Genomic DNA, 26,186 nt, shown 5'->3' on the forward strand with positions numbered 1-26,186 from the left:
CGTGCCTCACCCACCGCTGGAGCCGCGACCGACCAGAACGCTTGCGCCGGCGAACAGCGGGGAGCGAGGACGCCACAGGAGCCGACCGATATTGGGTCGATGGCTGCTGAAGAAGGACGCTGCGGACGCACGCGCGAAAGTGCGTCGCCCCGCGGATGGGGAACACCTCCACGTCGAGTGGAGCCTCCTGAAGCCAAGCGGAGTCGTCGGCGACGAAAACGAGCGCGCCGAGACGGATCTCGCGGCCCTCAGCCATTCCTCCGCCGGAAACCATGACGATGGGGATCGGAAAAAATTGCAACCTCACCAAAAAGTCGCTAAGACACCTGCCCCAAGGTGGGAGCCAACTGTCGTGGTTCTAAGTCTGACAGTAGAATGGGGGGTAGGTATGAGGAGGCAAGATCCTAGCTATGGCGAAGTTGTACACACGAGTTTTACCAGTTCAGGCCCTTCTCAGAAGAAGTAACAGCCCTACGTCTTGGAGCCCAGAGGCGGTCGACTGGATTATGAATGTGTGTGTTACAGGGGTGCCAACCCTTGTGCCCGTGGAGGGGGGTGGCTTATATAGAGTGCGCCAGGACCCCAGCCAGCCCACGTTACAAGGGGTTTAAGGTACATAAAAAGGGGGGGGGGGCGTTACTAGTAGCGCTAGTAATAAATAGACATAAAGACCATTAAATCTATGAAGCAAAAACGTCCGACCGTTGCAGTACGGAGTGACTTTAGATCTTCTGGATGTCGAGTGATAGTCTTCATGGTCGAGTGACTTCGAGTCTTCCGAGTGGAATGCTTCGTGGTTGAGTGGATGATGACTTCTCCTCGAATGCTTATGTTTTTAGGGTGATGTCCTAGGGGAGGGTGTCTAGGTCAGGCCTATGACCCTACCCTAGGTACATAGCTTCATCAGCCATGGCATGCACTACTGGAGAGGGAGGCGCACGACTATTTCACCCACACAATCGACATTGATTTTTCGTCCCTCCCCCAACCAATGAGTGTGTAAGGGTATCAAGTAACGCTTTAATTGGGTGACAACTCCTCCTCTTCAACTATCTCGGACACTTTATCAATTAATATTTTTGTCCTAGTTTTTGCAGTGTAAAGGATATAGCCAAAGCACGCAACTAAGGGCAACTCTAACCGACCCTCAAAAGTCTACTCAAAAGTTTTGCACATGGACTTGTCAAAGGCAATAGCAGTTCCACACATACATGCCACCACTACTCTGATTCTCATCCATCATATTGCACCGAGCAAAGAATAAGTAAACTTCTCAAGTCACCTAAGTTCATTAGTAGGGTCATCACTTACATCCATCATATTCCACATAATAGTGATTGCCACACAATACTAAGCACCTAAGTTTAATGTGCTACTACTACATAGAACCGAGATACCATAAGATAGTCACTCATTAGTTGAATTGCAAGTGGACTAGTGAGATCCTCCTCCAGATGTACAGTTGTTTCCAACAACGTTCTCACAATCATTGCTACCTCCATAATTTTCATTATTGATGTGGTCGTCCATTGCGTTGTCCTCCAAGCTATTTGTGATGAACACGTGTTTCCTACAAAGCCAAATACATCACTAATGAGAAGCAACATTAGAAGGAGTAAGAGATGATGAACAACATGTAGAGACCAAATGAGCAAAAGTTAGATCATAGCCAGCACAGATCCCATAAGCAACACACTAGCTGCATCAGCCACTAATTTAAATACATAGGCAAAACAAAGCAATAGCTACAAGAGGCTGGCACCATCATGCAAACAATTATACAATGCAAGGAACACGATCTACTGCAATGAGTTTTTTTTTGCAATAAATATAAAATCATTGCAATTACGTACTTATTGCAACAAAGTAGAATTTTGTTACATTATAAGTTGTGTATTCGGAAATTTCATCATGCGTTATTGTGTAGGTCTTTGATAATTATGGTACCGAAACCAAATTTGAAGGAAGATGACCAAAATGCCAGTCAAAATTTACTTAGCTGTTTCCAATAGAAAAAGATGACTAACTTGCTAGCAATACACAGTACAGACCAGATACCAAATCAGGTCCATATTATCAGGAATAAGCGTACTGTACACATGAAGCGTACTGTACACAGGTCATTGTAATAATGAAGGACATAAGCTCGTTGGAATATGCTTGTGTTGCAACTCGTATTAATTTTCCTTGGAGTTGCAACGCACAGGAAAAAGTATTTTCATGTGGGATACTGGCTCACCTCAAGGTGCGACGACCGGCCCTTCTAGTCGGCAGTTTTGAAAATTGTGGCTCCTTTCATCTTTGTCACTATGTCCAGAACCGACGCACTGCCCATGAAGATGGAGAGCGCCAGGCAGAGCATGCTCAAGGTATGTAGCAGCCACCACCGCGAATCCCTACGCCCTATCTTGAGCCTTGTCAGGTGCATGCTTACAGGGAAGTAGACCGAAAGCGGCCAAAAGCCAACAGCTCCAATTAACCCTAAAACTGGGTTGAAGAATGGCATCAACGTTGCCACCAGCGTCGTGAAAATTATTATCCCTGTACGTAGCACCAGTTTCATGAAGGATAGCCGTATGAGCCAGCCCATCACATAAAGATCATAGCCAGTGGTTACAAAATATGAGGCTGGCCACATATGGGCTACGTAAGTCTCCATCCTGGCGAAAATGGGCTGCGCGAAGACCTGCACAGAGGAGACCAACATACATGGATAGCTTGTCATGACAGAAGCAATAAATTAGCTATTTGATTTATATTCAGTAACATGTAATATACCATGACAAAAGACCAATATTGACATAACTTTTCCTTATTGTACAAACATCCAGTAGAAGGAATGCAAGACATGTGCATGAGGTATAAAGAATAGATATCTATGCCAATTCTGCATGTGCATGAATGAGCGTATTGTACACAGGAAGCAAAATGGTATTGTCATTGCAATAGACATAAAGCAACCTATCATGTCAATACAATATTCTATACTACCATTGTTCCTTAAAACAGGTCACATAAAAAAAGACGGCCACTAAAGAGACTACTGTTGGGGCTACATTTTCATTTATACTAAACATTAGCATGATAAATGAAAGGAATAAATAATGATGAAAGTGAGTGCGATGCATGTTTCAGAAATTTCTTATGACTATAAAAAGGAAACAACTGCATTCGTTTACAAGATGGATGCATCTAAAGTCATGAATACAATGCTAAATAACTTTCCGCATCACGTATTTTGGCCAAAGTTTTTATTTTACATTTTACTGTATGTATAATAAGATCATACGGACATATCAAATTTGATACTATACTAAGGAGACCTTGCTGTGCAAATGTGCGGCAAGCTACTTCAATAAATTTTTATATGAACTGTGAGTCATAGAATTTATTTTGCTGCGCACATTTTCTCAATTGTGCTTTTATGATTCAGTGCCTATAATTAGTTAGAGACGGAAGGATTTAATCTCTAGTGAGTCATGACCTATTTCAAGGCAATATGCCTTGAACCAGCATAAATGCATCGACTGCTTAGATATATAATAAAGTTATAAGCAGGGGTAGAATGGAAATGTGTGCATCCATACATGAACAACAATATGGAATTCATAATAACCGAAAGCAATGGAGAAGTGGTTGCTCAGAAAGAATACAAGTTTATAAACATCGAGTAAATGCCAAGCATGATATTTGGTAGGAATAAGTAGTTAGGTGCCAATATGCTATGTTGTGAGTGCATCACAAAAAGAAAACAAATAAGTTCCACAGGTGAAACAATGAGAGTTTGGAAGCAATGAAATTTCAAATGATTAGTTAGTTGATTTTTGTAGATGGGCATGAGAAAAAAGATCTATGCAAGGGTGGGTGAGGAGTGAATTAATATTTTAGCAATTTTTGCTACACACGAACAATTACATTCCAAATGATGACAAAAAAGCAGATGTAATTATAGAAAGACGGGAGTGAATGCAATCTCAAGGGATTGCAAAATAAGAAAACAATGACTTAAGTATCAATGTGAGAATGGAGGAAGAGAGCACCAAGTAAAGCCATCAGTATTTAAATTTAATCTTTCATAGAGGATTCTAGAAAAATGTTGATGTAAACATAGACCCAGATAGAACCTTTCAAGTCCTGTAAAAAAGGGAGCTACAGATGACAAAGTGTTTCGTCTACCCAGAAAGAACCAATTTAAGAAGCTCAATTAACAAAGGGGCACCCAATCCCAGATCTACCACTGTAGTGGAATGATTCCATTGGCGCTAATCTAGCAGGACATTAAATAATTCTTTATTGTAGCTGAGGCAAATATTTGGTTGGGGAACATGGCCAACAAAATATTTGCATGGTGTATTTTGGCTACCAATAATTGTAAGTGTGCAGGTAAAGGTCTACCAACATCTACCTGCTGATATTATAGAACATACACAAATCTAACAAATCTAACATATACACAGGTCACATTGCTAGTTCAAATAAATGGATGAGATTTGGATAAGCTGTAACCTGGTATGCTCCAATAAAATGGAGAATAACACAAATGTTAGCCAAATGTATTAGCCAAAAAGGCTCGTGGACAGCAGTGCCAGTCAGGATGTTTCCAGATACACTATTTCCGAAGGCTGCGTAGCCAGAGACCCCAAGCAGCATGCAGAAGACTGTGGAAATTGAAAGGCCGTACAATGAGGCCTTCTTCATGGTTTTGTTTTCTGCAGGGGGTGCTTTAAGCGTATCCTGCATGTCAACAAATTTTCAGAATCTTCTATTATACTATTATAAGACAGAAGAAAAGGAACACCTCAGATTAAGCAAGAACAAATAAAAGCAATTAACGGTTCGGACCTTGACATGTACAAAACAACTAATTTAGAAAGAGTGAGAATTAGACTGCGGCCGTACGTTTGTTCGCTAGAACCCACATGCATGGTCAAAACTGATTAGGAGTTCCTAGAAAGAAAACGGCCAGAAGATTTTTTAATCAAATTAAGAATTTGATTAGGAGATGTCACATAATCATACGATAAACCGTGTCCTGTGTACGTAAGTGGGCTTTTCAAAGCAAAGCCAAGGCCTGTTACCTATCTGGAATTGGCCAGCATGAGAGGAAGAAAAGTTTGTGAATTAAAAAAAAATATCAAAAAAGTTCGCATATTTGAAAATTTTCACATCTTTAAAAAGTTCATGAATTTGGAAATTGACTGTGAACACGAACTAGTTCGCGTATTCAAAAAGAGTTCACAAAATTGAAAACAATTCGTGGATTTCAAAAAATTTCATAGATTTGCAAAATAGGTTCATGAATATGAAACAGTTTAATTTTTTTAAATGTTCATGAATTTTTTTCCTCAATTTGAAAAGAAAAATTTCAGAAATTTTGAAAAACTAAAACTTTGTGGATTAAAAAAACAGTTTGCAAATTGAAAAAAAAATCATGGATTTTAAAAATTCTCATGAATTTGAAAAACTTCAGGAATACAAAAAAACACGAATTTGAAATAAAACTTATTCAGGAAAATTCACAGATTTGAAAAAAATGAATATGGAAAAGTTCATAAATTTAAGAAAATTTCAAGAATTTGAGAAAACAGGAATTTACAAAAAGATGACAAATCAAAAAATATGAATTTGGAAAAAGTAAAGACAAAAACAACTTGAATGTCTATGCATTACAATGTGTATTTTATTATAGGGTAGTACTACCCTCTGTGTCATCATTGAACAACAAACTCACCAGATCTACTTCTTTTACTGATATGAGAACTAATCATACTTGCTTTGTATTGTGAATTAGCAAAACTATTTTTCCAACATGACTGGAAATTTCTTCGTTCATTTTGCATGTAACCACGTAACTACTTTGATTCTTTGACCATGTATTTCCGACCTAGAATAAAATAAAAGGTTGCTCCAAGAAATAATGAAATCCATAGATGATACTTAGCCATGAAATAACTACACCAAATGCAAAATGGTTTTCTCATAGAGTAAAAATGAAAAAAAATGTCACTTATATGTGTGGATCATCTTTTTTGTTAGTTCTATCTTGCAGGTTTTTGTAAAAAAACTATTGCTGAAAAAAATGGATGTCACAGCAAAAGAGGAGTAGAGATTCTTGTCCTGTAATAGAAATATTAGTATGACCTGTATAATAACATTGAAGTAGTAGGGCTTTGAGCTAATGATAAAAAATGACTCTACCAAGCTAATTAATGTGTTTCCTTGGAATATAATTTTATATAAATTTACATATATCTTGACATATGAATAAGACACAATGAACAGGTGAATACAATCATATAAGAATTAACGATGAAGGACAAACTACTAAAAAACACTAAGCACGGCAATATGTAATAAATTTACGCGTCCGAATGCCCTAGTCACTACACTGTAATGGTGAGGCCCATGTGGAGAAATAAAACAATTAAGGTATAATTATGTAGATTTAGATTTTGGTGAAAGTTTAATTATAAATTATAAAAATATCATAATATGCCGTACAATGTTGGTGTCTTTGCTAACCTACCATGAATAAATAGCATGTATTCAGTTGGACATATCAGTTCAGTAGTAAACATACAGGAGTGCATTACAGACCTGGATTTCGATCTGGACGTCGGCGTACGCATATGTGAATGCTATATTTCCAACGGCAAGGAACACGTTTGTTGCCTTGTCCAAACCTGATCCGGCCACTGCCCCGAAAACAGTGCCGTGTGATTTGTTGTGCGTCGCCCACTTCGCGAAACACAGCCCTAGGCTGATCGTGGAATATATGCATGAAGTGGCGACAGAAAAGAAGGAGAGCCAGCTGATGTTGTGAAGGCTTGGCAGTTGGGACAGCAGAATTTGGACTGCTCCAAATACGATGATGGCGTAAGTGGCAAAGTAGTCACTGCTGGCACATTTACTCCCGTCTCCATGGTGGAGGCAATTAACCTTACGCACCGCACTGCAGAGAAGATAATTGGCTTAGTATTGTTTTATTTTATATCTGTCACGTACAAGCAGAAACAAACATGTACGGTTATATGTAAACTTCACATACAAAAAATATGGAATTTTTGTAGCAATCAGAATCGTAGACTGAAAAGTCACAAATTTGAATAAACCAGACTGAAGTTTCCTATTCTATATGACCCTGTCAAACATACCGGGAGAAGAAAGAAAAACACAAGAATGGCCGTTGGCCCAGGGGGACGCAGCGTTGGGCCATAATTAATTCAGTATGGGCTAGCTATTGGGCACAATCGCTAAGACATAATGCTTGACAAACTATAAACGGGAGCAACTAGTTAACGAGCGCTCTTTCGGGAGCTTCGCAACGATCAGCACCACTTGGCGCGCTCTCAGTCATTCACCACGTGTCGCGCTCTGGACGTTCCCTCCAGATTTTGTTTTTTTTTTATTTTTCCGCACCTGTTTTCGGCTTTTTAAACGGTTTTTCCCGGTTTTTTTCGACGTTTTGGTTTTTCCCCGGTCTTCGTTAGCGTTTCGACCAAAAAAATTTGAAAATTTTTTTTGTGCTAAAAAACGCGTTTACTTTTTTTTTCTTTCGTGAAAAGTCACGTTTTTTTTCGGGAGAGGCACGGTTATGCTTTAGCGAGAGTCACGGTCGTGCCTTTCGGAAACAAAAAAAACGCGATTTCTGTATTTTTTCTTTCGCGAGAGTCACAGTTTTACTTCCGCGAGAGGCACGGTTGTGCTTTCGTGAGAGTCAGAGCCGTGCCTCTCGGAAAGGAAAAAACAAAACGCGTTTTCTGTTTTTTTTTTCTTTCGTGAGAGTCACGGTTTTGTTTCCGCGAGAGACACGGTTGTGCTTTTGCGAGAGTCACGGCCGTGCCTCTCAGAAAGGGAAAAAATATGCGTTTTCTGTTTTCTTTTTCTTTCGCGAGAGTCATGGTTTTGCTTTTGCCAGAGGCACGGTTGTGCTTTCGCGAGAGTCACGGGCGTGCCTCTTTCGGAAAAGGAAAAAACGCGTTTTCTATTTTTTTTCTTTCCACGAGAGTCACGGTTGTGATTTCGCGAGAGGCACGGGCGTGCCTCTTTCGGAAACGGAAAAAACCGTGCTCCCGTTTTGGTTTTTTCGTCCGGTTTTTTTCGTGAAAAAAAGTTCGTCAAAATCTATCAACATGGGATCTAGCTTTGAAGATCTCGACGCGAGGAATCCAATGGTGAAAACAGTTTGAGATTTGGACGCACGGTTTAAGTGATAAAACGTTTTGAATAAACGAATCTACGAAAAAAGAAAAAAGTCCAAGGTTGCGACAAGTGGCGCGATGCATGTGCGCCACTTGTCGTGACCTGGGAAGATGGAGTGTTCTTTGCAACGAGTACTCCTTAATTAGTGATTTCGACTATAAACACGCATGATCCCAAAAAAAAAAGACAAACTAAACACGCACACGCATAGGCTTTTAAATGTGTATGGGATTCATAAATAACGTCGCTAAATGAAATGAAAATAAATCTACAAACAATGATTCTTCCCTCAAAAAAAATCTACAGACAATGATTAAGCCACGTAGTCAAAGCGGGTTGTACTAAGATAGAATGGAACACAAATATTTCAGAACAATCTTTGGATTAAGTCAAATAAATTAAGTGGTCAATAATTCATAATATTAGATTAAAAATCACCTCATGTTGAGCTGAGAGATATTGTCAAAAACATTTAACACTTATAATAAAAACAACCATGGAAATGCGCAGGCAACACACATTTTTGGCTATCATCAATAGTACATATTATAAAAATAGTGAGGTTGGTACTGAAAAACAATAGCCAAAGTTATGCATGGTGATTGTATCAGATTCTAAAATGACAGATGTAACCATATATAGGAAATCCAGAACTTGCATTAGGTGAACAAAAATCCAACTCATCGTTCTACTAAGCTAAAAGCATTTGTTAACATATATTAATTACCTCGGTCAGCACGACTTATTATACTATTGACTTCACACTCATGTCAGCAGGAAAACACGAGTCAGATGTACATGCTGCTTAATTTGTATTTTTCTAAATTGAAATTTTCAAATATCAAAAAATTGGCTGAGTCCTTGAATGGAAGACAATATATGTCTACACATTTCATGCATTCATATCTTTTGTGGCCTGTAAATTTTCCTGATAGAGATACAAGCTTCATGCACTGTGTTAACAAATAACCTAGTAGTTGCAGAAGTCCTATTAGAATAGTGAGTTTTATATTTTTGTCAAGGATGTATAGAACGACCATTTTAATCAGAATTTACACACGCTCACCAAGGGCGAGCATGTACAAGTGAAAATATTATTACCTCGCACTGTCACTCGCGGTTATGGTATAGCCCAAAAGGGTGGCCCAAATGCTGGCATACTGAATAAACCCACACCAGAACACATTTCGTGGACCTGCAGGTTAATTTCATAAGTATCATTAGTGTGACTAATGACTAAATGCATAGAGATGACGAATAGGTATTCATACCAAGGTAGCATCGAACAGCATCGATGTACTCCGGATTCACCGTGCCTGTCACTGGATCTGGATACCGGTAACAATCCGCAAGCAGGGCCGACGTAAAGTATGTTAACGCAGCCATGCTAACAAGCACGATTGGCCCGGCTACCCAGCCAAGTTGGGCAAAGGACCACGCCAGTGCTAGAACTCCAGATCCGAGCAAGATTGTTATGACATGCCAAATCGCCGTTAAAACAGTGCCCCTCCTCTCTATCCCTATGTTCATCGGGTTGTCGTCCATGCTGGCGTGCAAATACCTGGCAGTGACTGTTGCTCTATCCTGTAGTACTGCACACAATCAAGTAAAGAACTCAACCACTTGACGAGAGCAGAGCTGCAGGACGCAAAACAACAGAAGCATCAACAAGTAAACTACAAGGTTAGAATACTTACAACTAAACAACTCAAACTGACCAACCCTTCAGAATGCTACCTTCCAACAAGAGCTACACAACATGTTTTATGGAAGTGTAGAACAAGGGCAACTCTTCCATTCTACAAAGAACAAAGATGACATAAGAGATCACTTGGCGAGAAGAGTTGGTGCATTCTGTATGAGAGAAAAAGCATCAGGTTTGGTTCTATATACAAAGGGAATAAACGTTGACTTCCAATCTTCCAGTCCATAGGAAAACAAAGCTTTGACATACATTCCCTTCAACTGCAACCATCACCTGATCTAGGAACGAAGAGAACAACATTCATGTTTTATCCTAGATGATTTCACCCTTATACACATTTTATATAACAACACGATCTAGGAAGGAAGACAACAACATTGACGTTTTATACTAGAAGATTTCACCCTTATACACGGTTTATATAAAAAGGTTAGACCAAATAGAAATCGGGAAAAGATTTTGCAGATCGAACATACAGCACGGAGACAAAAAAAGAAACTGTGTTTCTTTTGCTTGTTTTTCTTCATTCGGAGACAGAAAAATAAAGAGGGAAGGGATCAAGTCATGCCACAGATCGAAATCAAACCACTTGACAAGAGCAGAGCCGCAGGACGCAAAGCAACAGAATCATCATAGGAACATACAACACGGAGATCAAAAAAAAAACTACGCACTTTCTTTACTTGTTTTCTTCATTTAGACAGATAAAGAGGGAGCGGATCCGCTCATATAACAAGAAATAAAACTTGCAAAACAGAAAGAAGAAGTTGAGACTCCAAGAAACTTCATCTGATGAGAGCCACAGATCGAAATCAAAAACCACCAGGGGAGAGGAGAAACTTCATAGGAGGACGAAAGACCTCAAGGAAAGACCATCATTTTAGAAGAGCAAAAACTTGAAGTCAAATCGAAGCCACATGCCTCTTGCCTGCCTGCCTAGATGGAGAATGTAGCTAGCCCCTGATGCAATCTGCGTCGGGACACTTCGAAAGAACCCTAGATCGAGAATGCAAGGGGGGGAGAGAGTGCAGCTTGTCTTGCCTCGGACGCTCCCCTGCGCCCACAAACCCCAGTCCCCTCTTCTTATTCCAGGGGGAGGACAGTAAGGTAAAACCACATCGGCGCTATCACCCATGGACGGCTGTGATTCATGAAGGCAAGTTTGGACGGGCGGGATGGCCCAAATCAGCAGGACCAACACTGATATTGACGTACCCAACCAGTGCAGCTTCAAGACTTGACGAAAGAAAGGGTCCAAGGAGGACGAAAGAAGAAAGTAGAGTAATCATGCACGACAATTTAGGCATTAAGGTGCCCAGTGCTTCATTTGGCGCGTCATTTATTGCCCATACTCATGCAGCCGAGTTGCCGATTGCCCTCCCTGGCTAGCTCAATCGCCTGCGTGATGCATGCTCACGTGCCCACGGATCACGCCTGCATGGTTTAATCTCCTCTCGTTACGGCTAGAATTTAATTAGTACTAGTACTACTACTTCGGAATTAGGGCCCACGGACGAAACTATAAGCGAGAAGGCTTATCAGCAGCCCTAATTCAACCCTAAATTCTGGCATATGATCGGACGAGACGGAAAAAACATCTAGCTGGACAGCTAGCACCATGCATGCATGCTTGGATGCACGGCGATAGGCATGACGACCGAAGTAGCAAATGGTGCAGTGCGTGGGTGGCAGCGCGTCTGCCGGCCCCTCCGCAGCGCTGTACCGTAGTTTCCAAATATGTGCGATGGAGTAGCGATGCAGCTTTGGCTCTCGCAGATGGCATTCAAACTCTAGCATCTCTTCCCTGTGCAAGACAATCATCAAACAGCCGGTGGACGAAGAGCGCTCGGGCGCGCGCGCTTGGTCATGGTACCAGTGCCAGGCCATTATTGTGGAGAGCCAAGGCATACGTATATAGGTTGTGTATTGCACGGGGGAATCCATTAAATACTAGCATGAATGCAACTTTGAAACGTATACATGATACGCTAGGTACAAAGTTATGAGGCTGGGCGTGGGTCTTCTCATTAACTGCGGCCCGTTCTTTCCACCACAAGCATCCCGGTCAGCACCAGCCCACGGGTCGCCGGCAGCGTCGACGCCTTGGCGAGGCCGTGTACTTGCAGGAGTGGGAGGGCAATGAGTTCCACGGGCAACCCCGCGGTGGGGCGCATCAGCGGGAGTCGGGCTAGGTTGCGTGGCATAGGTACGTAGGACACCCGGTAGCCGCCGTGCGACGTGAGGGGTGTTTGGTTCAGAAGTCTTAGGACTTTTTCTAGTCCCAGGGACTAATCAAAAAAGACTCTCTAGTAGAGTCTTTTTCTAGTCCCTGTAGAAAAAGTCCCTCCCGTTTGGTTCCTAGGGATTTTTTAGGGACTTTTTCTAATCTCTGGGACTAAAAAGTCCCTGAACCAAACACCCCCTGAGTCGCTCAGTGAGAACGTGAATCACGTGGAGACAACCACGCACAGCGGCGAGGTTTATGGACCTGGCGTCCATGGCGAGATCAGTAGCGAGGTTGATTTGCGGGCCGGTGAGGCGAGACGAAACGGAGCCGAGAGCGATCAGTATGGAGTCGGTCCGGCCGGGGACTGTCAGACGCGGTGGTCGTGCAGATTGAGGCGTGAATTTGCTGGGCTCTGTAAAGGCCACTGTCAGCGCTGCAGCCACACCAGGCAAGGAACGGGCCTCGCCACCAGCTCGGCCCATCAGGCAGAAGCGGCCCAACAGCAAGGTCAGCGGGCCAGAGTGGGTGTGACACCGCACCAACTACTTAAGGCGATTTCACCCACAAGCGCTAGGTATCCAGTGGATGACGGCAGAACCGGCGGCGGCTCTCTTTCCCTTTCCATTCTTCCCCAATTCATGTATCCGTGATTGTAATCCTAATTGCCACCAGATTCGTGAGGAATTGCAATAGATCGAGAGATATATCACTGGGTTGCTTACATCTGGTATTCAGAGCCATAGATCCACACCCTGGCGCATCTGATCGAAACAAGGCTACAGAAATCGATCAAGGATCGAATCGGCGACATGGATCCATCCTTCAAGGACTACTTCGACAAGCTCACCAGCTCCCTCGACGCGATCCACTCCGATATCCGCTCCCACACCACCAAGTTGGACGATCTGGGCCAGTGGCGCCCCGATCTGGAGCGGCGTGTGGATCAGCTCTCCGCGGCGGTCGCCGAACTTCAAGCGCGACCTACTACCACCACCACCAGCGCCACTGTGTGACCACGTCGGCACCAGCAAGCGCGCGGAGGGCAACGCCCTCGGGTCGATTGACCACGGCATCGACGTTCTTCCACAGGGCCTGGCACCGGCGTTCGCGTCGGTGGCCACCCCGGCCAACGGTCAGTCACAACCCCCCGTCCCATCTACCATCGCATCTCCATACGCGCATGCCAGTCAGATCCTCGCGGGGATTGGTCAGGCTCACCCATCGATTGATATCCATGAGAAATATTGGGTCCCGATGGCCTCACTGAATTTCTCTGGCTCTGCATCGGTGTGGTTGCAATCGGTGCAGAGGAAGTTAACTGAGTTTGATTGGGAGTCATTCTCGTCACTTTTGTGTACGAGATTTGGCCGCGACCGTCACCAGCTCCTAATCCGCCAGTTTTATTCTCTGTCACAGAAAACAACTGTAGCTGAGTACATTGAGCAATTTGAGCTGATTATCAGTCATCTATCTGCATATTCTGAATCCATCCACCCTTACTATTATCTTACTCATTTTGTCGAGGGACTCCGACCCGACATCCGCGCGGTGGTACTGGTGCAGCGGCCACCCGACCTCGACACCGCATGCGCCTTGGCGTTACTCCAAGAGGAGGTGGCAGATGGCGCCTCGCGGGAGCGCGCGCGTACGGGCGCAGCGCGTGGCATCGCCCCGGACTGGAGCCACCGCGGCGGCACGGGCGTGCCCATGGCACTTCCACCACCGCCACCCCAAGGACGACCGCTGACGACGCCGACAGCCACGGATCGGCGCGCGGTGGAAGCCAGCCGTGCAGACATCACCAAGCTCAAGGCACTGCGAGAATATCGCCGTGCAAAGGGTCTCTGTTTCAAGTGCGGGGAGCGATGGGGATAGGACCACAACTGCCCTACCAGCGTCCAGCTCCACGTCCTCGAGGAACTCCTCGAGCTGTTCGGCCTCGACTCTGACGGCGACTCCCCAAGACCACAGCTCGACGACACGTTGGCAGAAACAGCGATGGCAATTTCTTGCCACGCCCTCACTGGTGGCAAATCTCCAAAAGCAATTCGTCTTCACGCATGGTTGCAAGGCCATGAGGTGCTACTGTTGGTGGATTCTGGCAGTTCTACATCTTTCATCGACGCGCGTCTCGCATCTGTGCTGACGGGAGTATTACCTCTTCGCCGACCCTGCCGCGTCAAGGTTGCAGATGGAGGAGAACTCTGCTGCCTCTCCCACATACCACGCTGCAGTTGGGTGTCCCAAACACACGAATTCATCACTGACATGAAAGTGCTAACCCTGGGCGCGTATGACGCCATTCTCGGCATGGACTGGCTTGAGGAACACAGCCCGATGAGTGTGGACTGGCGGGGCAAACAGTTGCTGATCACTACTCCGCGTGGACCAGCGCAGTTGCGAGGCCATCAAGAGAGCGTTGGCCCCTGCCCTGAGATCAACGCTTTGCAGCTGCAATCCCTGCAGAAACAGGGCTCTCTGACACAAGTGGTTCAACTATATCAAGTCACTGAAGGAGACGAAGTGTACACACCAACACCGGACAATATTCAGAAGGTCATTGATTAGTTTGAGGATGTGTTTGGTGAACCAACAGGTCTGCCCCCACGCAGAGATTGTGATCACAGGATACCACTGATGGCTGGAGCACAGCCGGTGAACTTGAGACCGTATAGGCACAAGCCTGAACATAAAGATGAGATTGAAAAGCAAGTACAGGAGATGCTGAAGTCAGGTGTGATTCAGCGCAGCCACAGTCCCTTCTCTTCACCTGTGATCTTAGTCAAGAAGAAGGATGGCACTTGGCGGCTATGCATAGATTACCGGCAGCTCAACGCCATGACCATCGTGGGCAAGTACCATGTGCCCATAATCGAAGAGCTACTAGATGAACTGCACGGGGCTAAGTGGTTCTCCAAGCTTGATTTGAGGGCAGGATACCACCAAATTCGACTGGCTGAAGGAGAGGAATTCAAGACCGCCTTTCAAACCCACTCGGGACATTTTGAATTCAAGGTGCTGTCGTATGGTCTGGCTGGTGGACCTGCGACTTTCAACGGTGCTATCACTGGCACACTTCACCCCTTGATGCGTGAGTGTGTTCTGTCCTTCTTCGATGACATACTAGTATTCAGCAAGACGCTGCAAGAGCATGCAGCACATCTCAGCCAAGTCTTTGAACTCCTTCGGCGTGATCAATGGAAGGTGAAACGAAGCAAGTGCAGCTTTGGGCAACAGCGGATAACGTACTTGGGCCATGTTATCAGCGCTGAAGGTGTGGCAACAGATCCCACTAAGGTTGTGGCAGTAGCTGCGTGGCCCACACCTACAAGTGTAAAGGAAGTCAGGCAGTTCTTGGGGCTGGCAGGATACTATCGGCGTTTCGTCCGACAGTTTGGAATCCTAGCTCGACCACTTTTCAACCTCCTCAAGAAGGGGACACCGTTCGTATGGACAGATAACACTAAGCAAAGCTTTCAAATACTCAAACAGGGTCTGATCACAGCGCTGGTGCTTGCTCTACCAGATTTTCAGAAACAGTTCACAGTGGAAACGGACGCATGCAATACAGGAATTGGAGAAATTCTACAGCAAGAAGGGCACCCCATCGCTTTTATGAGCAAGGCACTCTGCCCCAGGTATCAAGGCCTGTCCACATACGAGAAGGAGTACCTAGCTGTGATCGCTGCCGTTGACCAATGGCGACCATACTTGCAGTCCGCGGAGTTCATCATCAAGACGGATCAACGCAGTTTGGTTTACTTGCAAGAGCAGAGACTCACTACTCCTTGGCAACAGCGAGCATTCACCAAGCTACTTGGGTTGCAATACAAGATTGTGTATAAAAAGGGTGTAGAGAATGGAACCGCAGACGCATTATCTCGCTTACACCACCCAGAGCAGGCCATGGCGATCTCAAGTTGCCATCCAGCATGGCTCGAAGACATCGTAGCGAGCTACAATTCCAACCCTCAAGCACAGCGTCTCCTGGAACAATTGGCAGTCAGACCGGATCTGAAAGGGCGTTTCAGCTTGTCGCAAGGGCTCTTGCGTTTCACAAATCGCATTTGGCTCAGAGGCAGCACTGCGCTTCAGCAGCAGATCATCTCTGCTTTCCATGACAGTCCAGTGGGAGGGCATTCGGGATTTCCAGTCACCTACAAGAGGATTAGGCGCTTGTTCGCGTGGCCAAAAATGAAAACTCATATCCTCCAATATGTTCAATGCTGCCAAATTTGTCTACAAGCTAAAGGAGAGCGAGTGGCTTCGCCCGGGCTTCTTCAACCTCTCCTGATTCCTAACAAGTCATGGGATATGATCACAATGGACTTCATTGATGGCCTCCCACAATCAGGTCAGTACAACTGCATCTGGGTCTTGGTCGACAAAATGACCAAATTCGCACACTTCCTACCGCTTGCCCACCCTTACACTGCTTCTCGTGTCGCTCTGCTATACATGCAACGCATTCACCCCATCCATGGCTTTCCTCAGTCCATTGTTTCTGACTGCGATCCCGTTTTCACTAGCCACTTTTGGCAAGAGCTTTTTCGCCATGCCGGTACCGATCTCCGCATGAGCACTGCTAACCGCCCGCAAACCGATGGACAATCGGAGCGTGTGAATCAATGCCTCGAAACATTTCTTCGCTGCTTTACACATTCTTGCCCCAAGCGCTGGAGCCACTGGATTCCTCTGGCGCAATTCTGGTACAATGCAGCACCACATTCAGCCATTGGCATGACTCCATTCATGGCAATGTTTGGCCATGAGCCTCGCCATTGGGGCATCACTGCCACCTCGTCTTGCTCAGTTCCCGCTCTCCAGACCTGGCTGAATGAACGTGCCACGATTCAGGATTTGCTCCAGCAACATCTTCAACGAGCTCGCCTGCGCATGAAACAACATGCAGACAAGAAACGCTCAGAGCGTGTGTTTTAGATCGGCGACAAGGTTTACTTGAAGCTACAGCCGTACGTGCAAACATCGGTGGCCAAACGAGCCAACCACAAGCTCTCCTTCCGCTACTACGGGCCGTACTCCATCATCGCCAAGATCAATCCGGTGGCCTACAAATTGGAACTCCCAGCGAACGCAACAGTTCACCCAGTTTTCCATGTATCTCTGCTATGGAAGACCCTACTGCCAGGTACGCCAATTCAACAACAGCTTCCTACCACCACTGATGTGCCTGCAATCCCAGTCCAGGTTCTGGCGTCGCAAACAGGGTGCCATGGTTGAACAGATCCTTGTTCGGTGGTCCGATCCTGCATCACTCAGCGACACTTGGGAAGACAAAGAAGAACTCCAAGCTCGTTTCCCTGCTGCAGAGGCTTGGGGGCAAGCCTCATCGCAAGAAGGAGGGGGTGTCAAGGCCACTGTCAGCGCTGCAGCCACACCAGGCAAGGAACGGGCCTCGCCACCAGCTCGGCCCATCAGGCAGAAGCGGCCCAACAGCAAGGTCAGCGGGCCAGAGTGAGTGTGACACCGCACCAACTACTTAAGGCGATTCCACCCACAAGCGCTAGGTATCCAGTGGATCACGGCAGAACCGGCGGCGGCTCTCTTTCCATTTCCCTTCTTCCCCAATTCGTGTATCCGTGATTGTAATCCTAATTGCCACCAGATTCGTGAGGTATTGCAATAGATCGAGAGATATATCACTGGGTTGCTTACAGGCTCCTTGGAGGTGCTCGTGCATATGAGAAATGCATAGTTGCTGGTCCATGCATGGTTTGGGTCGCAGGAGCGAGTCATCCGCATGTGGGAGTTCGCCCTCTACTGTGGGTAGTCTGAGACACGCTACACGGAAGTGGGCGTTGTCGATGTTGACCCCACTCCGTGGACCGACGAGGACCCGTGAAGGCGTTCGGCTCGTGTGCTCGGTGCGAACTGATGATGATCCGGCTGGTGCTGAAGTCGACGTGTGGTAGATCAGATCGCGATGGTCGTGTGGACGCGTGTGCGTTTGCATCTGGAAGTGGTCCTCGTATCGGCTCCGGCGCACGATGTGTCGCAGAAGCCCGAAGCACGATGTAGCCGTTGCCTGCCATGGCTTTTGCATGTACTCCTATTGGCTGCACCCGTGTTAGATGTGCGCAGGAGGGCTAGCTGCTGCTTGACAGCGCGTGGGTGCCGGAGAACGTGCGGGGCCTGTGGTCGATGGTGACTGGTGCGGGCCGCCCGAGTCGATCCTGTGGAGACGCCGCGACCTTCAGTTTTGCGCGCTGTTGTTGGGTTTGCGCCGTCGGGGGCAAAGCTCGGAGCCGACGGATGTGGAACGGCTCGGTGATTTTGACCAAAAGTCTGCTGATTTCCTTACGGTGTAAGGGTTCGTCGAATTTGTTTGTTCCTATAATAGAACCAATCTATTAGTTTTTTTCTTCAAAAAGAAGGATTACCCTTGATCTCGTGTTGCATTAAAATGATGCATACAACGTAGTTCGATACAGAAAGAACTGAAATAAAATAAAAATTGTCATAATCGATAAAAGTAGAACAAGACGACTATACATTTATCCTATTGTTGGACCGTCGTACAAACCGCTTGTTAGTATCCCGTGCTATCGTCTCCCAACAGTTGCACCAATATGTCATATACTCCTTGACTTTCACATGGCTGAGTAACGACCACGTACATATTTAGCCAGTTGCCTGGTAGATGACCTGCAAAAAAATACGATATTTTGTTTGTTGAAAATCATGTTCTCACAGTTTCATATAGCCCAAAGTAATGCACACACTCCGATGTGACTATCATCGCTGTTTTAGGCTCTACCCTATTTGCACATGTCTTAAATAAAGTGACAATGCTATTGGGAGGAGTGACATTAAATGACACATGTAATGTAAGACACAGTAACTTGGCTAGTGGGCATTTAAGAAAAGATGTGGATAGATTTATCTTGATCACAGAAGCAACACTGTTTACTACAATATCAATAAGCAAAAGAATGAAGTGCTATAAGATTTACTTGCATGAAAAAGGTAGTATAAGATTGAATACCACGCTCTTCCAGTAATGTGAACACCACTATTTCGAAACATATCATATCGAGCAGCAATGTTAAATGGACAACTATAACCTTGTATAATGGAGCGAGCCCCAATGCTAGGATTGTATTACTTGTTAGTTCTTAGTTACCTATGAAGAGGGGAAAACACATAAATGTTCTGTAAATATCAAGCAAAGTTGTTACTCTAAAGTATGGACTTATATTATTAACATGGCCAACTGATATAACAATATGTGCTGAAGACAAACAAATCAGCTTTAAACTTCAAGCATGCCGATTGTGCTATACTAGTAGAAAAAGGGGCTTTTGTCCCGGTTGGTAAGGCCCTTTAGTCCCGGTTTTTGAACCGGGACTAAAGGGTCGTTCGTTACTAATGCCTCTCCCCTTTAGTCCCGGTTCTTACACGAACCGGGACTAAAGGCCGCAGCCACGTGGAGCTCCACCTCTAGTCCCGGTTGGTAAGGAAATTTTATGATTTTTTTTGAATTTTTTTTTGATTTTCAAATTTCTGAATTATTTTAACCTCTAATCTCTAATCATCACCCCTCATCACTGCTCAATTTATCCTCTAATCTCTAATCACCCCTCATCATTCCAAATCATCTAACTTTCCGAACGGTCACCCATCCTCCCACTCCCCCAGCCTGAGCACGCTTAACTTCCGGGTTCTATTCTCCCTCGTTTCCAAGTCTGCACTTGTTGTTTTCCTGACAATAGTAAGATGTCAATCCTATTAACCCTCAGGAATTTTGCTTGAGCATGAAGTGACACATTTCACTGTTTGAGTTTGAAACTATTGTTTTAAAAAACAATAATTATTTAGTAACACTAATATTCTTGAATAATTAGTTTGACCATAGTTTGACCACAGTTTGACCAGATTTGACCAAAATTCAAAATAACCGAAATAATTATTTATTAACACTAATATTCTAGAATAATTAGTTTGACCATTGTTTGACCACAGTTTGAAATTTTTTTGATTTTATCCACTCTAGATCTTAAAAGCCCCGTAACTTTTCGAGTAGATGATTTTTCATTAAAAAACTTTTTCATCCGAGTTCGTATGCAAAAGTTATGCCCATTTTACAAATTCCAGAGAGATTTTGCAAATAAAGTCGAAATTCATATTTGTTAATTTTCCCAACAACTAGACCACATATCACATGGGAAACTTATTTTATTTTATTTTTTTGACATTTCCATCATTTTCTTTTGTTTTTTCTAAAACTGAAAAGGCGGTCGGGGGGGGGGGGGGTAGAGTTTGAAAATGGGACATTTAGTACCGGTTCGTGCCATGAACCGGTACTAATGCCTCAAAGCCCATTAGTACCGGTTGGTCGCACCAACCGGGACTAATGGGCATCGCACCCTTTAGTCCCGGTTCGTGGCACCAACCGGGACTAAAGGGCCCAGGTGAACCGGGACTAATGCCTTAGCCGCATGAACCGGGACGAATGCTCACATTAGTCCCGGTTCGTGACTGAACCGGGACTAATGTGAATACTGCCCTGTGACCAAAGCCCTGTTTTCTACTAGTGCTACCAACTTCACAATTATCTGTTTCAAGATAGTTTATTCATGTATTTTGTTTATTCAAATTCAACCTGCTATGTAACACTATAGCTATGCACTAACATTATACTGGCATACGATTCTTATACACCTCAGCAAGGATGAAACAATTATATTTAGTTCAATTATTACACGAACCATTTCAGAATCTTTGTATTCATTCTTTTATTCTACAAATCAAAGAATAAACTAGTTTTTCGCTAACTTTGACTCAAACCAAATACAAATAATAGTAATGACATGAGTAAATAAGGGAAACGTTGCAACAACTTTCTTTAGGAAGGGAAACCCCAAATCATGGCAAAATAGAACACCGACACCCATTGATTATTGAAGCAAAACTAATGAAATAACAAACATAAAAAGGAAACTAGCTATGACTTATGAAATCAAGATCATAAACGTCACAAACAATTACACCACACAAGTATCAGAACAAAACACTTGAAAACAACAGTATATCTGTATATGTTCGAGAATTCTTCAAGCGATTATAATACAACAGTACTTTAGATTGTTGTTTAATACGTACAAAAAGACGTGGAAGACACGCGCTCAACCAATTATATATAGAAAATGGCTTAGATTTTTGTACCTGTATGGTGAAAGTGTGTTGTTATCTGCAGCCGTGTAAACACTTGTGAATGGGTGAAGCACATGTGTGACCCCGGCTTGGGAAAGTTCCTTGCACCTCAATGACCATAGTGAGTCAAGATGCACCATAAAGCGACCGATAGATGTTCTCAAGAACAACACATTAGTGTTTTCAGCAAGCCCTTCAATCGACAGGCTCCTTTCCTCCTCGTCCTCCTCCTCCTCCTCTGTATTCGTATTCAGGGAAAGTAGCTTGTCCAATTGAATAGTTTTTGTGATCGCCCATGAAGCAACGCCATCGCCGTCCGTGTTCCTCTTCCATAGTTGTGCATTGTGGCCCGACAGAAAGAGGAAACCAAGCCCGCCATCCTCTGCCCGCATAACCGAGAAGCTTCGATTGCCGTGGGCGTACATATTCACCGGCACGTCTATCACAGCTAGGCTCTTAGTGCCCAGATTGAACTCAAGAACGGTGGTCGGATGAGCCGGATTCCTAGAAGACGACCAGTAAAGGGAATCCCCGATGAGGACACTTGGAACCGCCGTGACTACAGAAACAGTGGGTGGAATGGGTGCGGAGATGACACTGCCCCATTCACGGGTCTGCGACGAGTAGACGCTGGCGATGACTTGTGTATGCTGCTCGTCGTGGCCTACCATGACCACCTTGAAATGGATGTCTTCTTGGGTACTACGAAGCACCGCCCCGTTCATCGTCTTGAACTTGAACCCTCCAGGAGGATGAAGATGATCGAGGCGGTGCTGGTCGCCTGTGACGGGGTCCCAGACCAGGAGCCCGGGCTGGTAATAGAAGGAGGCAAGGAGGAGGCCGTGGCGGCAGCCGAGGACCATGCAAGGGTACTCGAAGACCGGGAAGGAGAAGCGGACCCGGTTGGGGGGATCGAGCGTAGGGGCGAAGGAGATGTGGCTGTGGCGGTTGGTGCTGGCGGAGTAGTCGGTGAAGAAGGCGCCGAGGAGGGGCGCGTGGCGGCGGTGGCGGGCGCGGAAGCGACGGAGGAGGGCGGGGTCACGGGAGAGGCGGCGCCAGCGCGTGGAGACGAGGGAGGCGCGCGGGAGGGAGCACGGCTCCGGCGGGAGGCGGAGCAGGATCTCGGAGAGGAGGTCGTCGATCTCCATGATCTCGCCCTCCTGATCACTCATGTCGGGCGGAGCAGGTGAGGTCGATCGAGGAGGGTTGGCTGTCGGTTGTGAACTCTACGCGAGGTCAGGTCGTGGAGCTGTTTGATCACAACAGAAAGACGAGGTCTCAACGGGTAAAGCGGCGCATGCCATCCCACGATCTGCTCGTGATGGTTTGGATAGCTAACAGAAAAACTACGTCCATGAAAGCTACGTGATTTTTTTTTTGAAAGATCCTTCAAATAATTGGCTTCAATTAGATTTAGCAGAAAGCAACGGAAGAACAACATGAAGAGGATTTGAAGATCAAAGAAAAAGAAAAAGGCAATGGGACTGCATAACATGAGCAATGGGAAACTACTAAAAGGCTACGTGAAATTGTGAACGAATCTAACACTGCATGGCCGGCTAGAAACTACTACTCGTTGGCTCGAAACTAGAGAAACGGGACTGCATAACATGCGACACAGTGGCTTCGGCTATTTTTGGAGTTGAGTTTTGGTTAAACGCTAGTTTGCGAAGCTGGCTCATGTCTATAATTTCGATGAAACTCCAGTTTACTAAACCGACTTGTGTCTATAATCCTCTATAACATTAACCTCTCTAGTTTTAAAAAGCTCACATTAAATTGAGGTCTCTAATTAAAATTGAGTCATCCTATTTTGACCGGGTCAACGATTTCTCAAAGCTCTTTCATTCAATTCTTTTATATTATACATTATACTTTCTAATTTTTAAGGCCTCACAATTAATTGAGGTGTTCAATTTGATATTGGTTCAACCTATTTTGACTGGCTCAACACTCTCTCAAGCTCTTTCATTCAATTCTTTTAATTCCTTATGTTTCGTAATTTTGAATCTCTTGCATTCAATTGAGGTATTCAATTTTGGATTTGGTTTACGATTTTGATCGGGCCAACGATTTTTCAAATCAATCAGCAGCAACTGGCCTAAAATATATCAATCTCACGCACCCTCCCACCACCTAAAAAAAATAAGCGTCACCATGTGATATTGTAGCACCAATATAGTAGTACATGCGACCACCGAAATTTACCCACGTATATGTAGGTTGGTTAGCAGATAACACAGAATCACACAACGAAAGCCCCACCAAATAACCACATTATAAAAAAAAATACACTCTATCATATACCCACCCGCCAAACTGATATTTCATGGGTCAACACATAAAGGGTATTAGTTTTCTAGAAAGTCAAATTTGTTCAACTTTGACCAAGTTCAGAGCAAAAATATCAACATCCACAATATTAAACAAAAAAGTATAGAATTCATTCATGATGAATTTAAAAATATTGATTTCTATGGATTTTGATATATTTCTTTACAAATTTGATCAAACTTAAAAGGTTTGACTTTTCAAAAAAGTAATACATCTTATATTTTGAAACAGAGTAATTATTTTTTGGAGAAACCCAACAACACCAATGGCGCAGCAAAGCTCACCCAACCCTTCTAGTTTCTGTTAAACTCGAGTTTACTTGTGATACCCAAGACTTGCAACATGTGATTCCTCCTTCCAATCGAGTAGTGGGCAGGAATTTCTATTAAATAATAACTAGCACTATATATCAGAATCATTTTCTTTACCGAATGCCATGTACTCCCTTGTTAAAGGCAAAAAATACACTTCGTAAACAGTTTATCTAGTGTTACACTCGGCAAACCACACTCGGTAAACTTACATTCGGCAAAAACAACTTTGTCAAGTTGTTTCTACGTACACTCTGCAAAGATATATTTTACCGTGTGCTTAAAAAACACTCGGAAAAAAAGTTTATTTGAATTTGCGTATATGACCGAAATATGAGATATGGATATATGATACTTCCTCTGTTCACTATTATAAGATGTTATTTTTTCTGGTTCAGATGTATATAGACGCATTATAGTGTGTTTATTCACTCATTTTAGTTGTATGTGATCCATATTGAAATATCTAAAACACCTTATATATATATACTGCTGCTGCTGACAAAATATGTAAACGGATGGAGTATGTCATGGTGATAAATGGTTGGATGCATGCTGCTGACAAAGCATGCATACCACAACAGTTTCAATCGCCTAGGACAAGACCCCCCCCCCCCCCCCCCCCCAAAGGGTCAGAAATAAAATAAATAAATTTCATGTTCCTCTTTACAGTTGAAGAAATACAAAACAAAATTGGGAGAAAGCAACCTCCTTTTTCATGTTCCCCTTTATAGCTAAAAACCTCACACTCTGTTGTTTTCTTTGGTACAAAGGCTGGATTTTATCTACTCAAAATGAAACATCAAGTGAATATAAAAACAATGAGCACACACCTGGCCTCTGCATAGGATGCACACATGCGACACCAACGCGCGGATACAAAAAAACGCCGGCAAAGAGTAAAGTCATACGGTATCAAAGATATGCCTAAGCAAGAAAAGAATAAAAATATATCGAAGCGATCAAAACAACAGTCAATAAACTACAATAACGACCATATGCGCATCAAGCTTGACACCACAAGAATAACAAGGTTCTTCAACATCAACGCCTTCAGGAAGGGAACGACACTCATTCACCATCCACATGTAAGCCACATAGCAATTAATACAAACAAAACAAAAACATTTTTCAAGCATACAAATTTTATATCTACTTCATAATTTCAGATAATTCAAGAAGCAAGACCAAATTCACACAACAAGGGCTTATGAGTGTACAACCTTGCTACTACACCATTTGTGATTTCGTCACTTTATTTGCTTAACACACTATCCTATATTAGCTAATTGGTACCCATTTGTTCATTATCATGGATGGTTGGAGCCGGATCTATGCATAACGTGCACTGGCACCCCTCAAGAACACACATGGTAGATTTGGTTTGCCTTGTACGTTTCACACATTTTTTCTCGCAAGTTTTGCTATCACATGGCTTTGTCGATGGGAGAATTTTTTGCACACATGTGTAGAGTTTCATGCTATCATCCATTGATGCCTCCACTACCACATCTGCAAAATTTCACGATTAAGAAAAGGGACGGTCACAAGAAGACCATTATTTGTTGAGAGATTCTGAACAAATGCATTGCATGAACAAATGAGTACCTGATGCTAGCATGAGAAAGACCAGGGACAGAAGCAACATCTGGATAGTCCTCATTTTAACTGGTGTTTGTGCTAAAGGAGCGAGTTGCAGATTATTGTGTGATATATGTAAGTTCTAAGAAAGAGCAAACGAAATGGCAAGCCTATTTTATAGTGCATCTACCACATTAATTAAACTATGGATTTGGTGAGATTTGCCTAATTAATAGCAACTATGTAAATTAATATATAATTTTAATATAATTATTTATTTTATTTGGTGAGATGTACCAAATTAATAGTCATCTATTTATTTGATCTGGTGAGATGTAGCACATTAACACTAATCAAGAAATTATGTTTATTTGATTCAGTGACATGTACCAAATTAATAGTCATCAATATGTTCTGTTTATTTGATTTGGTGAGATGTATCAAATTAATAGTCATCAATAAATTGTATTTATTTGATTTGATGAGAGGTACCAAATTAATAGTCAACGAGTGAAGATATATATTCATATTTTTTACTGTATTTATTTTGACGATGGATAAGCATTCCAAGCCACTAGTAATCACGTAAATGCAAATGCACCGAAAAAAATGCACGGAATTTATTCTACATATACAAAAGGAATTTTTCTTT

General features: G+C 43.8%; 2 protein-coding genes and 1 long non-coding RNA gene across 3 annotated transcripts; all 3 read right to left on the bottom strand.

Annotated features, from left to right (window-relative positions):
• Positions 1 to 2,263: 2,263 nt before the first annotated feature.
• Positions 2,264 to 9,747, bottom strand: LOC123142745 (amino acid permease 6-like). Its single transcript, XM_044561513.1, has 5 exons — positions 9,474 to 9,747; positions 9,304 to 9,397; positions 6,598 to 6,952; positions 4,507 to 4,734; positions 2,264 to 2,686 (listed from the first exon to the last, which is right to left on the bottom strand). Exons 1-5 carry the CDS (start codon positions 9,745 to 9,747, stop codon positions 2,264 to 2,266), a joined length of 1,374 nt encoding a protein of 457 aa, XP_044417448.1.
• Positions 9,748 to 18,542: 8,795 nt separating this feature from the next.
• LOC123142123 (uncharacterized) lies at positions 18,543 to 22,542 on the bottom strand. Its single transcript, XM_044561137.1, has 2 exons — positions 21,321 to 22,542; positions 18,543 to 18,800 (listed from the first exon to the last, which is right to left on the bottom strand). Exons 1-2 carry the CDS (start codon positions 22,478 to 22,480, stop codon positions 18,746 to 18,748), a joined length of 1,215 nt encoding a protein of 404 aa, XP_044417072.1. The 5' UTR covers positions 22,481 to 22,542; the 3' UTR covers positions 18,543 to 18,745.
• A 2,538-nt stretch (positions 22,543 to 25,080) lies between these two features.
• LOC123142849 (uncharacterized) lies at positions 25,081 to 25,721 on the bottom strand. The gene is made up of 2 exons (XR_006470597.1): positions 25,562 to 25,721; positions 25,081 to 25,465 (listed from the first exon to the last, which is right to left on the bottom strand). It is a non-coding gene; the product is annotated as an uncharacterized lncRNA (long non-coding RNA).
• Between the last annotated feature and the right edge of the window lie 465 nt (positions 25,722 to 26,186).

This window comes from Triticum aestivum, chromosome 6D, assembly GCF_018294505.1.
Source record: "Triticum aestivum cultivar Chinese Spring chromosome 6D, IWGSC CS RefSeq v2.1, whole genome shotgun sequence".
Lineage (NCBI taxonomy): Eukaryota > Viridiplantae > Streptophyta > Magnoliopsida > Poales > Poaceae > Triticum > Triticum aestivum.